Source organism: Lissotriton helveticus, chromosome 5_1, assembly GCF_964261635.1.
Source record: "Lissotriton helveticus chromosome 5_1, aLisHel1.1, whole genome shotgun sequence".
Classification (NCBI taxonomy): domain Eukaryota; kingdom Metazoa; phylum Chordata; class Amphibia; order Caudata; family Salamandridae; genus Lissotriton; species Lissotriton helveticus.
Genome location: NC_136065.1, coordinates 1,729,193,857 through 1,729,209,431, shown reverse-complemented (window position 1 = coordinate 1,729,209,431; position 15,575 = coordinate 1,729,193,857). Strand labels below are relative to the sequence as shown.

Below are 15,575 nucleotides of genomic sequence, written 5' to 3'. Positions count from 1 at the left end.
CAGTTGACTGGGGGTGAGTGTTTGATTTGCTCAAACTCTCCGCCCATCATCCCCTTTTGTATCGCTTTGTTCGCCCTAAGTGTGGCAGGGTATGCTCAGACGTGAGTCCCTTTCTCACTTGGGCACTGGATTCAAGATAGCCTGGCTGATGAGGATTATGAATCCGAAACCGGTCCCAGGATGCTTGTTTCCGGTCCATGGAAGACATGGCTTGGCAGTTCTGGCTGGACTGTTCCCATGAGGCACAGGGTCAGACTGATTTGCATATAGCCATGTCTGAAATGGGGTGGCTGAGTGGGCTAAAGAATGGTGATGGATTAAACCCAGATCAGTTGACTGGGGGTGAGTGTTTGATTTGCTCAAACTCTCCGTCCATCATCCCCTTTTGTATCGTTTTTGATAAATCAGCATTTAAAAATGTGATTGTATGGGCATGACCTGTTATAATTGGTAACATTTACCTATCTCTGTTTGGTCCATATAAAAAGATTGAAGAGTTTGGTTATTCACCAGACGGGTGCAGCAGTGGTTTTCACATTGGGGCGTGGGGGCATTGACCCTCTGACTCTGTTGCCCCCACATGCACTGGCAATTACATTGCCATAGATTCTATGGCAGGACCCGTGGCTTCAGATTAGGCTGAACACTCTTCGTTTATTTTTCTCCAGCAGATTTATAAAAGACCAAATAATACATAAAGATCTATGGAAATCATTGGACAAGTGCCTGTTAACTCTTGACGCGCCCTAAGGTAAGAACAATCTGAATTAGCTATTAACCAGCAGACGGGTACTCCACTGTCACAACACTACCTTGATGTTACCTGACCTAAGCTATAATTTCTCTCTCTCATTACTTATTCACATCTATCTCTTTCTTTCCTCCTTCAATCATTACTCCTACAAGCTGCAAAAGGGGGCCAGCCGAAAAACTTACCATGTACTACTTACCTTGTATCCTCACAGGCAGGCTTCCCAAACGAAGTAAACCCTGTTCACTGTATGTATATGTATACATACCATAAATAAAAATAAAAAAAAATAATAAAAAAATCCGGTGCGAGGACGTCCCATAAATTCCCCCGAGGACGCTCTACTCCCCTCTTTCTTCGCTGCTCCAGCGGCGTTCAGATGAGTGTTTTTTCTCTCCTTCATATTGATTGCTTGTATTGGGCTATTTGCTTCTTCTCACACATGTGTTAACTGTTATTGAGGAATTATTATTGTTTGTGACGCGTTTTAACACTTTTTTCCCCTCTAGGTACCGGCCGCTGGAGTGCTTTTCGCTCCTTTGCGGACGTAATTGATCACTCAGGCTCTCTGCACTGTGCGGCCTCCCGCCGCTAGGGGACCGCGCGTCTTTCAGCGTTTGCGCGTTTCATCAAACGCGTCTACCCCCCCACGCAGCAACGATCTGTTCTCTTCCTCTTACTCCTTTCCAATCGCGGAGAGACGCACTCGGTTTGCGCGCCTTCTGCAACAACGTGGGGGAAGTTTTCAATAATTGCGTTTGGGCAAATTTTTGTGTTTGTAATGTTTTGCTTGCGGAGAGAGCCCCTGCCTGGAGCCTGAACACCCGACGCTCGGGTAAGACAGGGATTTTAATAAGGGACCGGCCCAGGCAGGTAATTTACCCTCAGTATAACAAGGGAGATTTTTTTCCCAGGGCTACGCCCACTGACTTTCAGGGCAGACTGTGCTTTTCTAAATTAGGGTTTCCCCCCTGCATTGATACCCCTTCTGCCTTGACGTGCTTGTGTTGAGTGCCTAATTAGCCTGGCTGAATACAAAGACTAATATGAGGAGCAGAAGGAGGAGATCATGTACTTACCTGTGGAAGACCACTTTTGTCAGGTCCTGGATTCCTCCATCCTCAAGGCAGTGTCCCAAGTGATGGCACCACTGGAGAAGAACATTGATATGCTACAGGCACAATGCCAGCAACCCCTCGCTCTGAGGAAAGATCTAAAGGGGCCTCAAAATCCCCAACCTCCAGTACAGCCCTCCACTAGTGCGAACGACCTGAAATGGAAGCCCTCGGATGACGCAGGAGTGGACACAGATGCTTTTGATCGCCTAAAAAAGGCATTTTTGGTTGCCCAGCCCCCCGCACCACCCAGTACTCCAGTGCGGGCTCTGGAGGGTCCTTCTGGTGCCCAGGATGACCTCACTACGGTGGACCCAGATGAGTCTTCCCAGACTTCAGATGGGGATTGAGATTCGGGACGGCAATGGCGGCCATCTAAATTAGACCAATGGATACCGACATGCTTAATCGGGATGGCCGTTAACACTCGAGGTGGCAGCCTACATGGCGGCCAGACTGCACAAGCCACTGGATAAAGAGATCAGGAGTTGCCTCCGAGCGGAATGTCCGAGACCGACCCTAGAAGGGAAAGTCGCAGTCACCCCTGAGGTGGTAAATTAATTTGTAATCCAAAGAAGGGCATTGACCGCTCCTGGCGGGCATGCCAGGATAAGCTCTTAGACACAGCAGGCCCCTTACAAAAAATTCTCGACATGGCCGAAGATGCCAAGGCCTCGGGCACCCTAATATCCCCTGACACCCTGTCTAGTTGGGCCCAGAGGGCGATCATCTTCTTAGGGAATGCAAACGCGGCAATCTCCACAGAGCGTCGCAGCCTGGTCCCTGCTTATAAAAATTTACCCCAAGCTAGGTGAACTGGCCACCTCAGAAGCTAGTCCAAATAAGGAGGGTAATCTCTTCGGATACACCTTTGTAAAGGAATTGGGGAAGTTTGTTAATACATTTAATTAATTGGACAAAGCCCAAACGTCCATTAAACGCATCTTCACCCCCGTGTTTTTGGCGCAGCCGGTCGTGGCAGGGAGCGCTCGACCGGCCGTCCCTATAATAGAGCCGCCTTTAAGTCATCAGAACCCCGGAGAGGACAATGACAGGATCCGGAAAAACTCGTGAACTTCTACCCAACGAGTAATTATCCACGCCGCAGGGGCGACAGAGGTCGTGGGAATGCTCGCTACAATAGTCAGCAAGGTAAGAGTTCAAGCCTTGGGGGAGGTCAAACTGCAATAGGAAAACGACCTCTTGCAGCTGACCAGCACTTTTCACAAGCTTGTGCTTGTGACTGTTTTCCCTGCAATATTTCGATTGGCATTTGCGTGCGTCTTTCTTAAAAGACAGCACGCAATTTGGTAAAGGCAGGCGCATGTCCCGCCCTTCCCAGCCAATGTAACCACCCACGGCCTAAGGCTTGCGGTTACGCACAGGAGCACCATCTGTTTTAAATTATCATGCCCAGACACGGGCGCGATAATCGAAAACAGATTGCCTACTGCTCGCTCTCGCGCGCACCACTCACTGGCTTATTCTTGTTATAGAAGTGCTGTAGTCTATATAGAGCAGTCAGAACGTGCCAAGCACTACATCAAACTCAGCACTAGCATTTCTATTGCGTCATCAGTAGTGTTTGTGTCTGAATGAACAAGGCTGTGCTTTTTCAGTCAGTGCGTGGAGCTGTGTCATCAGTCTTTGGCCAGAGCCGTCTGGCTTAACTTCAGGAAGAAAGTCACAGACAGCATTAATTTAACGCAGTTTTACTGTATTCGCCACCCAGACCCAAGGAATTGCTGGCACGTGCTCGGCAGATGTTGTGAATTCATTCTGACAAGATGCGTTACATCTTTTGCGCCTTGTAACCCCGCTTGGAGGGAGTCTTGTGGCTCCGTTTTGGATACCGGTGCGGGCCGTCGTTGCGCGGGGGGCTCGCCGAGGCCTGAGTGATAATCCTTCAGCCGCCTGTTTATAGAGGAGCATGCGCAGCATCACATGTTTCTGTTTTTCTGGCTGTAAACACGCGTATGACTTGCTATGTAAGCTCAGCACTTGCCAACGCAGGGCTAGAGTCTGGGCGCTACTCGGTCATCACTTATTACTTTATTTTAAATACACTGGGACAGGACGGGAGGTTGTGCCAGGCCCGGAGCCAAGCCAGCATTACGTGGAGTGGGCGCCTGCGTGTCATGTCGTGAGGCAGAGGACGTGGGTCCTCTAGTGTCGTAGTGCCTGACCCTGTATTCAGACAGGACAGGCAACTAGACAGGAAACAGGAACAGGAAAGGGTTGTCTAGGCTGTAGGGCAGTTAAGTACTAGGAGGCAATAAAGAAGTAGTGATCCAGTACAGCTCCGACTCCTGTGTCGTTATTCCAGGGGTAAAGCGTGACACTGGCGACAAGGGTGGGATGTAAGTATCCCCACACAGTCCCGCAACCCAGCCGGAGGCAGCCGGCCCGACCAGCGAGTCCGCAGTCGTCGTCGTGCGAGAGCGCGAAAGAAGCGCGAAAGAAGCGCGAAATTCAAATTCGGCGCCGAGACTGCAGGAGCCAGAACATCAGCCGTCAACACTCACGGCACCGAAGCAAGAGCAAGAGCCGAGCGTGCACAAGAGGCGCATGACGCGCGTGTCCACGCGGCGGCTGATCAGCATAGCGGAGGCATTGCCCGCTTACCTGTGTGCCTCCAGAGGGTGACCCGACACCTGAGAGCCTGCAGGGGTCCCGACGCGACGCTCAGAAAGAGCGCGAAAAAGAGAAAGCGAGGACCGGACTCGAGACTGCCTGCCGACAGCACCAGAGGAGCCTGGGGTGAGTCCTGAGCATTTGCGCTCCCACATAATGAGCCAAAGTAAATAAATCAGAGACTTTAAACCCAGCACTTACACAAAGAAATCTCAAGTAACTACAAGCAGAGTCTGTCTCGAGCGGCGGCCATCTTAGGGTCAGGCACCAGTCATAGACCCCCATTAAACTATATGTGTCGGCCATGTTAGAGTCAGGCAGTCGAGGAATCTGCTAACCAGTGTGAGAAAATACAACTCCTGAAGTTAACAGAAAACACAAGCAAAGACTAGAGGCCTAACAAAGCAACAAGCACAGGCAAGTGCAAGAAGGAAACGAGCAAGATGCAAGCGATGAAATAAGACTGACACACACACGACAAACAAGTAAATAAAGCAAGACTGCGTAGAGGCAAGAGATAGAAGAGTGAACAAGCACAAGTGACCGTGAGTCAACAGTCAGTGGTGAAGACTAGGGGAAACCACAACGTGCATTGGCAAGTACAAGAGAACAAGCCCTAATGAGCACACACGACCAGTGCAAGCAAACACAACAACCACGAACAAAGGATCATACCGCCAACGACCAAGTGGTGACCAAGCTGATCTCAAGAAATCAAGTCCGTTTAACTGAAGACTGTGTACTACACCGTCATGCCCATGAGGAAAGACACACATAAACCCAATCCCTGCATTAGAGTATCTCCTCCAGTGACACAGACCAGCGCTCACTGTTTAGGTCCTGAATGGTCCAAGTGGCTGGAGTCGGTGGACGAATTCCTCACAACGATCGGTGAGTGGAGGGATAGCAGACGTCGACTACTACTGTTTCAGCTGGTGGGTCACGAAGGCCGACGTTTAATCAAAACATTCCCAGCAAAAGACACAGAGACATATAGGGGACTCAGAGAGACGCTGCTCGCTTATTTCTACGCGAAGGAAGACGTGGATCATGCACGCATTGCTTTCAACGCAACACGGCAGGAACCATTAGAACCCTTGCCAAGCTTCATTACCTGACTGCAACGTCTAGTGACATATTGTCATTTCGACACATTCACAAATGAAGATGCGATCCGACTGCGGGTGATTGAAGGCTGTTCAAAACCCGACACCAAGCGCAAGATCATTCAAGGGCGGTTCTCGCTAAAAGAGATCATCAGGAGAGCTGAAATTGGAGAGCGGGTCACAGCGAGGGAAGCGCCCAAAGAATTCCATCAAGAAGCAGGAAACAAAAGGAGAAGAAAGGAGACATTCCCCATGTCCGCGAGGCAAGCTCAGGAGTCAAACAAAACCCGAGAGAGGGAGAGCGAAAGCGGACTAGAAGCAAGATACCGTGAGAGACAAAGTGACAGGGAAGCAGGAATCAAAAAGAGAAGAAAGGAGTCATTCCCCATGTCCACGAAGAAAGCCCAGGAGTCAAACAAGACCCGAGAGAGGGAGGGCGAAAGCGGACTAGAAGCAAGATACCATGAGAGACAAAGTGACAGGGAAGCAGGAATCAAAAAGAGAAGAAAGGAGACACTCCCCATGTCCACGAGGAAAGCCCAGGAGTCAAACAAGACCCGAGAGAGGGAGGGCGAAAGCGGACTAAAAGTAAGACATCACGAAAGACAAAGTGACAGGGAACCCCCTGAGCCACCAACACAAAGGACAATAGATAAGGGTGTACGAAAGACGGGGACAACCAGGAATCGTGACAACCGGTTTGACATAACGCCGAGAAGTCACTCACCACACTACTCTGGAGACATATCAAGCAGTGACACAGACCACACAGAGGAGGCCGAAGACAGTCTACTCAATGGTCTTAACGATAATTACAAACACCGGCAAGGGGACAAGTCACGTCATATTCGGAAACCAACATACTACTCCAGAGAACCATCAAGCAGAGACACATACTGCACAGAGGAGACCAACGACAGTCGACTCAACAATTATGAAGAAAGGACCAAACACCGGCGAGGGAATAAACCACGCCATCCCCAGAGACCGATACACACGTACACTAGAACAACTCAAGACACATACTACTCCAGAGAACCATCAAGCAGAGACACAGACTGCACAGAGGAGACCGACGACAGTCGACTCAACAATTATGAAGGAAGGACCAAACACCGGCGAGGGGATAAGCCACGTCATCCCCAGACAGAGAAGAGTCAAATACTCCAAGACCAAACCAAGGAAGCACATACGTGGCTAGCAAGCAGCCCGTCATAGTAATAACTCAAAAGACACTTCAAAAGATGCACCCAGAGGAGCGTCCCCTCGACAGCGTCGACTCCAGGAGTGCGTCGTCGACCGACTCAGAAAGCATGTCCGGACAATCACTTAATCCAACAGAGCCCTGGTACCAACAACGGTCACAGTGTCCACCACTTGGAAATACAGTGGAAGCAAAGGCCGCCTTCCTTGTCCAAAACAACACACCTCAGGCCAACAACCTGCAATGTCCGAACTCCCCACAAGACAACATGCCATGTCACCCTCAGGAACACCATGACGTGAAGAGCACACCGTCACCATTGAAGGGGTCAGCAAGGCTTACGCAAAAAGGACACAGAAGAAGCACAGATGCAGGTGACTGTACCCGCTGGGCGGAAAAGGACCAACCAGTCATCATACCCAGAGGGGCCAACACGTGGGGGAAGAGAGGTCATCATCGTCAGTCAGAAGAAAAACGTGCATCTGTGTTGTCTGAGATGCCCGTTCAAGGACAGGAGGACAGTGTTGTCCTTGACCGAATAAAACAACGAGACATAGAAGTGCATGCAGGCGCTCGGAAGAAAACTAAAACAATGGACACACGTGCAGGCGATCAATTGCCACTCAAACAAGAACTACAAAAGAATACGAACAGCCGACCTCTAGCGGAGCCATTGACAGCCGCATCACAGGAAGCGATACTCCCGTCAAAGCAGCCGGTAAGACACAATGAAGTGTCTCCAACAGACTGCACCCTGCTGACACCTGAGAAACAGACCGAGTTTGAGTTTGTGATGGAGGTGTGTCTCTCAACTCAAACAGGCGGGTCACCGCCCTGTACAGCTGATCAAGATATCAGAGAAATTTCGGGAATCAATTTTGTTTGTTAAAAAGGGGGGAGATGTCATGTCGTGAGGCAGAGGACGTTAGTCCTCTAGTGTCGTAGTGCCTGACCCTGTATTCAGACAGGACAGGCAACTAGACAGGAAACAGGAACAGGAAAGGGTTGTCTAGGCTGTAGGGCAGTTAAGTACTAGGAGGCAATAAAGAAGCAGTGATCCAGTACAGCTCCGACTCCTGTGTCGTTATTCCAGGGGTAAAGCGTGACACTGCGGAGGGGAGGGGCGGCAGGAACTTCTGAAGTGGATAAACGGGAGCTATGAACTTGCGGAGAAGGGGAGTGGGCGCTAAGAACTTCTGTATGAGCGGAATGGGCGCTATGAACTCATGCAGGGGGCGCTATGAGCTCCTGCAGGAGGCGGATCGATGCTATGACCCCCCGCCCCCCATTGGAGAGTAGTGGGCGCCATAAACTTCTGCAGTAGGGGAATGGGCGCTATGAACACCTTCAGGGGGCGCTATGAGCTCCAGCAGGAGGCGGATCGATGCTATGAATCCCCCCACGTTGGAGAGTAATAGGCGCTATAAACTCCTGCAAGGGGACGCTATGAACTCCTCCTGCAGGAGGGGAATGGGCGCTATGATACCCCGCTGGAGGGCAGTGTGCTCTATAAACTCCTGCGGCATGAGAATGCGCTATGAACTCCTGCAGGAGGGGAGGGGGCGATATAAACTCCTCCAGAAGGGGGAATGCGGAAATGAACTTTTGAAAGGAATGAGTGGGTGTTATGAACTACTGCAGGGGGGGGGGGGAATTGGCGCCTGAACTCCTTTGGTGGTGGGGTTTGGGGGGGGCGGAAGGTGCTTCTGAAATTGATAAATGGGTGGCATCAAAATCTGCAAGAGGGCAGTGAGATGCAGGAACTCCTGCAGGAATGAAAGGTTCACCACTGTTTGGCCGAGAGGAATATCATGTTGCAGTAGCAAGCTGATGCTATACGACCTAAAAAGCGGTATGTATCTCTGTTATTGACATAAGCAACAATTAATTCCCACAGGGCATTTAACCACATGGATCAAGTGGTCGTGAGGATTCAGGAGGGCACAGACCAAATCTTGATTACCCGAAGCCGTGTAATCTTCGACACATTTCAATGAGAGAATCAGAGGCGACATGAAGCCAGGAGGGTGACACCACAATCCCCCAAGCATAAGAAAGGACTCAATGTCACTAGAATCTGTAAGAGAAATGAACCCATATGTCTGAACAGCATTTACAATTTACGTTGCTGGACTTCAGCACCTGAAATCTGTTACTTAGAGGGTATTCACTCTGAGCAGCCTGGCATTGATGATCAAAATCACCCGTTCATTAATCCCAAAACACTCAAAGGTTCCAACTTGTAATAACAGTGAATTGACCTTTTTTTTAAAAAAAATCATTAGCACAGTGTATAGCTCATCAAGTTTACCGTGAGATTGACGTAAGATGCCGCCCTTGAAATTTGCTGAGCAAAACAAAACGTGATGGGTGGAATGCTTGAATTAATTTCAGCCACTGGTAATTCCAATCCATCATTTGTTTACCCACTAACCCCCCTAAAACAGGTACCAGCCTTTTGCAAATCAGCTGTGGGCCTGCTCCAATGGGAAGACTCCATTTTCAAACTGACAAGCCAGGCTCATTCTGAAACAGAGCCCAAGCAAACCAAGACTAGGTTTTGGCAAATTTGAGCTTCATCAGTAGGGTGATTCCTGCGCTAGAAAAGCATCAGCCTAAAAGGGTAAACTGTATATATGTACAGGGTCATTTTTATGCGTAGGACAATTATGCAATGATGCTTACTCCTGCTGACCAGGATTCTTTTGTACCCCCGTTTTCTCTTTCCTTTTTATGCTTTATAAGTTCACTTTCTATTTTTTCTCTCCTAACCTTGTTCCACTTCTCCCTTTTACTTTTTTCTTCTCTGCGCCTTCTCTCCTTTCCTGCCCCATCTCTGTTTTCCCTTTCTTTCCCCCGACAACTGACATGCCTTGACTGACAGTGGGTCCTTCCCACTCCCCTGTCCTAGGGCAATCTGCACTTACTTTTTTGTTTAGCCCCTATACTTGCTGTTAGGGACAATCATGTATCAAAGTCTGGTCTCACAGTTCCTAACATGGCATGTCTGCTCTCTTTCAATTTTGTGGGCCTGCAGGGCCTGTTTCCAGGTTGGCCTCCTGTCTCTACAGTGATAGTCCTTCTTCCACTGCTGAATTTATCCATTCATTTCTGGGCACTTTTCTCTTTCTCAGGTTACCTCAGGACCTCTCTGTTGCTAATGAGAAAGGTCCTCCAGTTCTGTGACCCAGTAGAGACTACGTCCAGTTCTAGGCCTGCTATCGCCACAGCAGTCCATCTGTGATTTCTGCCATCGCTTATTTTGTCCACCATTCGGGTACACCTTTCTCAACACCTATACATTTGATGGCCTCTTCTTGCCTTCGATGCTGTAGTAAGTCACTGACAATTGACCTGCCTTCTCCCTCTGTAAGCAGCTGTTTTCCGTTTCCAACTCAAGGCTTTTCTCAGCAGCTGCTTTCCTTTCTTGGTGATCCATCTATCAGTAAAGTGTGAGGGATCGTTGACCTTCTACTTAGCTTGCTCAGAACTCACTCTCCATATATGCTGGCTTCCTTGACTGTACTTCTATTTCATTGGAACTTTAAATTAGGGGTACTCTTTGGCCCCTTACTGGGCGTTATCCCCTTTTTATCCGTTCATTAACAACATAGAGGCTTGTCTTACTACCCTTCTAATTGGTGTATCGCTATTCTCTTTTAGCCTCCTTTGGGCATTTTAATTTATTTCCTATTCCGATCATCACCAGTGCAGTCAGCTAGAGTTGAAACACCATCAACCAGAATTTTATGCATATTAGAGACCAATCATTTCAGAATTTTTACTTTCTGTGCTGAATACCATCATTCTAGATGTACAGTTGTCGTTTTCCCATTTGACACATGTTTTGTACTCAAACTTGTCTTAATTACTTTTTTTTTTTTAATTTTTACATGTGATTGCCATTATTGGCGTTCGGGTACTTTTAGCTCCCTCCATTGATGAGAAGCAAAAATATGAGTGCTTTATGACTAAGCTGTCCATTTTATCATGTTATGGAAACTGTGGTTTAATTGAGGTCATCATTGTCTGATTTTTTTCATTTAACTTTAGTACCATACCATTAATTTGTTTTCTAAGTTTGCTTCACTCACGAAACAACTAAGCACTGAGCAGGGGCATCATTTTATCAGTAAGATAAACAATCACTGGCATAGCCAATAGGTCTCGCCTTTGGGACCTTATACGTATTTAGTTATGCAGCAGGTCCCAAAGCCGAGATTTATTGGCTATGCCAATGCTTGTTAAGTTTTGTCATGTGATTAGTGAATCCACTTTTTTCACATTTTTGGCAGGTATTCATGTCATTCTAAACTACGAACAAGAGGTTATAAGGGTACTTCACAGAGGTACAGTTACAACAATTAGTTTTTTCTCATTCTGGAAGAGATGTGGCGCCGCGGCCAGGGCGACTGACTCCGGAATCTGGGGATCACGGTTCGATCCCCGGCACCGGCGGCAGATTAGCCCAGCACCATGTGACTCTGGGCAATAGCTTGCTTAATCTTCCCGACGGCCTAGAGACCCTAACGGGTGATTGTGCGCTTTACAAATGTGGATATTATTATTATTCTATGAGACAGACTCCCGCTGAGCTGCAGTCTGTGGACCTATGCTATCATTCAAAAACCAAAAGTATAGAAACTTAATGAGAGGCTGAGCATTCTTAGTGCCCTGCCTCTCCATGAAAATTACCCTAATTACTATAAATAAGAAAAAACTGTAATGTTACAGCTCTTTATTGCAAAGGAATTATAATAGGTAAACAATAAACATCTACATTTCTTGCTTGAGTGGCCTAGTAGTACATTGGGCAAAGGCACTAATATTAAAACACAGCATATCACCAGAAGACTATAGGCGCAGTGCGCACCAGTTGAAGTTGGCAGTTACATTACATTACATTACTAGGCTGTTACGTGGCTGTTACGTGATTTACTCAAAATCACAGGATGTTGAGCCGAGATTCGAACCTGGTCACATCCTCTCCCCATCTGCTTTGCACCTCCCTACTCCTGTTTGAACTTTATATTTAACGTTCTGTCTCACCACTTTTTAAAAGCACCAGCCACTACTGGACGGGTGCAGTGGGATTGGTGCAGGCCAGAGGCCAGGCCGTGTGGCCAACTCCCTGCAGCGTACAGCCAGGGGCCGGGGGTTGGACTCCAGTGGGAAGCTGGACTCAGAGCCTGGTGTCATTGAACACGTCATGAGTATTATCTGAGGTCATAAATAATGCTTAATCGGACTGAAGTTACAGTTAACTAAACTATAATTGATGAATTTCAGTCGTTTTTCGGGTTTTAATTGTTAGGTCGTATGTCATTTCAACAATGAACTATATACTACCTCCTAATTTAATAAAAAGTTAAATCATAGCCTGTCTTGTGGTAATAGTGGATGAGAACAGCCTTCTACATTCACTGTCCGATTATTAGTCTGTCTCTTTGCTGCTCACGCAAAGCTGGTACATTTTCTCTTATTGGTCCCACCCAGATAACTAAATTAAAGGGTACTGGGAAGAATATTTTGTGTTTGTATTGATTGGGAGTTTAGACTGAAATTGTGATAAGGAACACAGGTTGTAGCTAATCTGCCATGTATTTGGAGCCCAACATGACCATTGGATGGCGGATTTTCTAAAGGAGAGGCATGGGATGAGGAGGTGCCCATGTTATGCGAGGCCAATTATGCCAGCCATTCTCTAAGGTGTCCTGTTCCTTGTATTGAGTGATGGCTTATTGATTTTCAGGAACTTTGCATAGTATGGCATATAAATTAAAGCTAATCCCTGAATTCTTTGGATTTTGTAAATGCAATCCAAATTGCTAAGTGGGGTCTTCTGTAAAAATATTTCGTGGGGGCATCAAACACAAGGATGGCACCTTCCTGTATACCTCCACTGCCCTGGTGCCCTTTTACCTATCTTGTGTGTTTGGCCTGTGGCACAACTGTTCACCAATTTCAGTTTGACATACTGTCTTAATTGCATTTACCTAGGAAGGTCGCGGGCTGAGTAAGCCTTGTCCTGCCTTAGCTTTTGCGCATGTTCACACCTTCAAGTAAGTGGCCTTTTGAGCATTCACAGTAAGGAACAGGCTTCTTGGAGATGAATCACTTGCAGCATCCATCTAGGTTTTTTGTTTATATTTTTAGAGATGTGAAACATTGGGGCTTAGTATATTTATACAAAAAGAATTTCACAGTGTCTGATGTTGTTCTGGGTATGGTATATGCAATAGGAAGGAATATTTTAATCTTATTTCTTACGAACGAAAATATTTGCTTTATGCTTTTATCAAAATCCCTTCTTTATTCCTAGAAATTGAACAAAGCCAAATTAATAAATAAATAACAAATAAAATAATCGGACAACATACACTTACTGATATAAGTAATTGAATTTCTTACATGTTTTATACTTTATTCTTATTTGATTATTATTGAAGAACATCATCTTCTCATGGATGAAGGCGAATGCCATATCTCTAATCTCTTCCTAACTAGAATTATGACTGCATAGTGAAAGATAGTATGATTTGTCAATTGAGTGTGCAGATAAATAGTTTACGCAGCAGATGGTCTTGGCTGAATTCAGAACATTTAGACGCAATTTCCAGTTTTCGTTAGTTAGTTTGTGTTCTGACAGACAGCATTAAGAAGGGCAGAGAAATCCGCTCTGGGGAGTCTTTTTAGGGGTGCCTGGACCTTTGACATATATCAGCATTTTGCTCTGTTTCTGGATAGCCTCTTTGCACACTGCTTACCTGGATGTGTCACACCTGCTGCGGCTGAGGGGAGACAACAGCAGATCAATACCTTGGGCACGAGTAACAGAGAGGGGGAGTGGTGATGATGTTCAGGGGGCTGAAGAAGGTTTAAATTGGCCAGGTATGGTGAAAGCTTGCAAACGGGAGAGATTGGGTGGGGCATCAAGGGTATAATACAGAGAGGGATGGGGAAAAGGTGTGTAGAGAAGCTGAGATAAAAGGTGAGAAAGAGATGAAAAATGTATCATAGGATAATAATCTCTCACTTCTTATGCCTTCCACAGCCCCTAGCTGACTCAATCTCTCTCTCGTCACCTTTAAGTTATTTATGATTACCAACTACCTGCAGGTGTCTTCCTACGAGCCTATTGTGAAATCTGAGTGCTTCATATACCATACTCTTTTATCACTTTCCTTTAGGTTACAGCACAAATCCGTGGCCGTAGCTTTCTTCCAATATGCAGTGCACTCACCTTATCAATGACCAGCAGCATGGGCACAGCTATGAAAACGACAATGAGAATGGACTGTATCATGATGATCGCATCCTTCAGCGTATTCTTAGTTTTTATGTTATCTACGGTGCCAAAACCTGCAAGAAGATGATCAATGCATCATTTAGCATTCCAAATTCCATATTACTTTAAAATTTACTATCGGCTTGCTGCTGTAGTCTTATTTTTTACATGACCTAATATTTTTCTAGTCCAGGAAAGAAGAGCAATAACTGCTCCATTGGGTGAATAGGGTAAGAAATTCTCCCCAGCCCAACTCATTTTTCACTATTTAAAGCAACAAAGCTGGACGAGCAACTCAATAACAAGCAGATTTTAGCTAGTCCTATTGGTAGGTCCAACCAAAAAGTTAGGAATGGTGTGTTTTGCTGTTAGAAAATGTATTTTTACATCAGACAAAATCATATTTAACCCCTTCGATGCTTATGACGGAACGGTTCCGTCATCAGCGTCGGTTGAGCTGTGCTGATGACGGAACCGTTCCGTCATGACCACACCCGTTTTTTAGAACCTTCAGCACAGCACGAAAATTCGCACCGCGCTGAAGGTGTTAATAAACGTATTGTGAAATTGTTTGTTATTGTCTTATGTTGAATGTGTGTGTTTTAAATTACTAGCCAGGCTTCCATTGGTTATTCTGCTGAAAACACATAAGGACTGATTTAGAACTGGGTGGACGGGTTCCTCTGTCACCATGGTGATAGATATCCCGTCTGCTGAAATATAAATCCCTTAGGATGTTTGGCCACTGACTTCCTTTTTCCCTCTGTTAGAAATTGGTTTGTACAAGTAATGGGTCCGCAATCACCCCTTCACTGGGAACTAAACACCCCATTGTAGTGCTTGAGTCTCTTAGGGTGGCAAAGCAAATTAGTGCAAGGCCTACTTGGAAGGTGCTGTGAGCTAGTAATCAAAATTCACTGGTATGAGGTAATACCACTCAATAAATGTTTGTCCCATGTGTTTTTTTTCTTTAGAAATGAAAGGTACATTAATACACACACTACTAAATAATACCCAGCAATTTACAAATATATATAAGGCTGGTGGAAATACTTAAAGCTCTAGCCGAGGGAGTGTTTAAAAATAAAGGAAAATCCTAGGGTCAGTACTTCAGTGCAGACTTTCTTGGGGGGAGCTGCTGCACTCCTGATGCCCCACACCCTTCTTCTATCTTTGGTGGTGCCCCTGCCATCCTGGGCCCACCACCACGAAGTAAAACTTGGGCCTGGTCGAGCTTCACAGGTCATTAAGGGGCACTCCACAACCAAATCAGAACCACCAAGAGAAACTTCATCCACAACAAAATATTTGCCAACTCCACCAACTCCAGGGAACTTTTCAGTGTCATTCAGGAATCCACCAACCCGTGCAGCGAAGCCGCAGACATCACCCCGTCCCAAGACCTCTGACACAAGCTTGGGACCTGCTTCCACCTCAAGATCAAAACCCTCTATGATAACTTCGTCGACCATCCTCC

At 46.6% G+C, this 15,575-nt stretch overlaps 1 protein-coding gene across 1 annotated transcript in view; it reads right to left on the bottom strand.

The window, feature by feature from the left end:
* Window positions 1-15,575, bottom strand: part of LOC144753801 (B-cell antigen receptor complex-associated protein beta chain-like) — a 336,771-nt gene that overhangs the window by 44,630 nt on the left and 276,566 nt on the right. Inside the window, exon 4 of the mRNA XM_078641373.1 lies at window positions 14,054-14,172. Within this exon, the coding sequence (XP_078497499.1) occupies window positions 14,054-14,172 (119 nt within the window). The remainder of the gene's footprint in view (window positions 1-14,053; window positions 14,173-15,575) is intronic.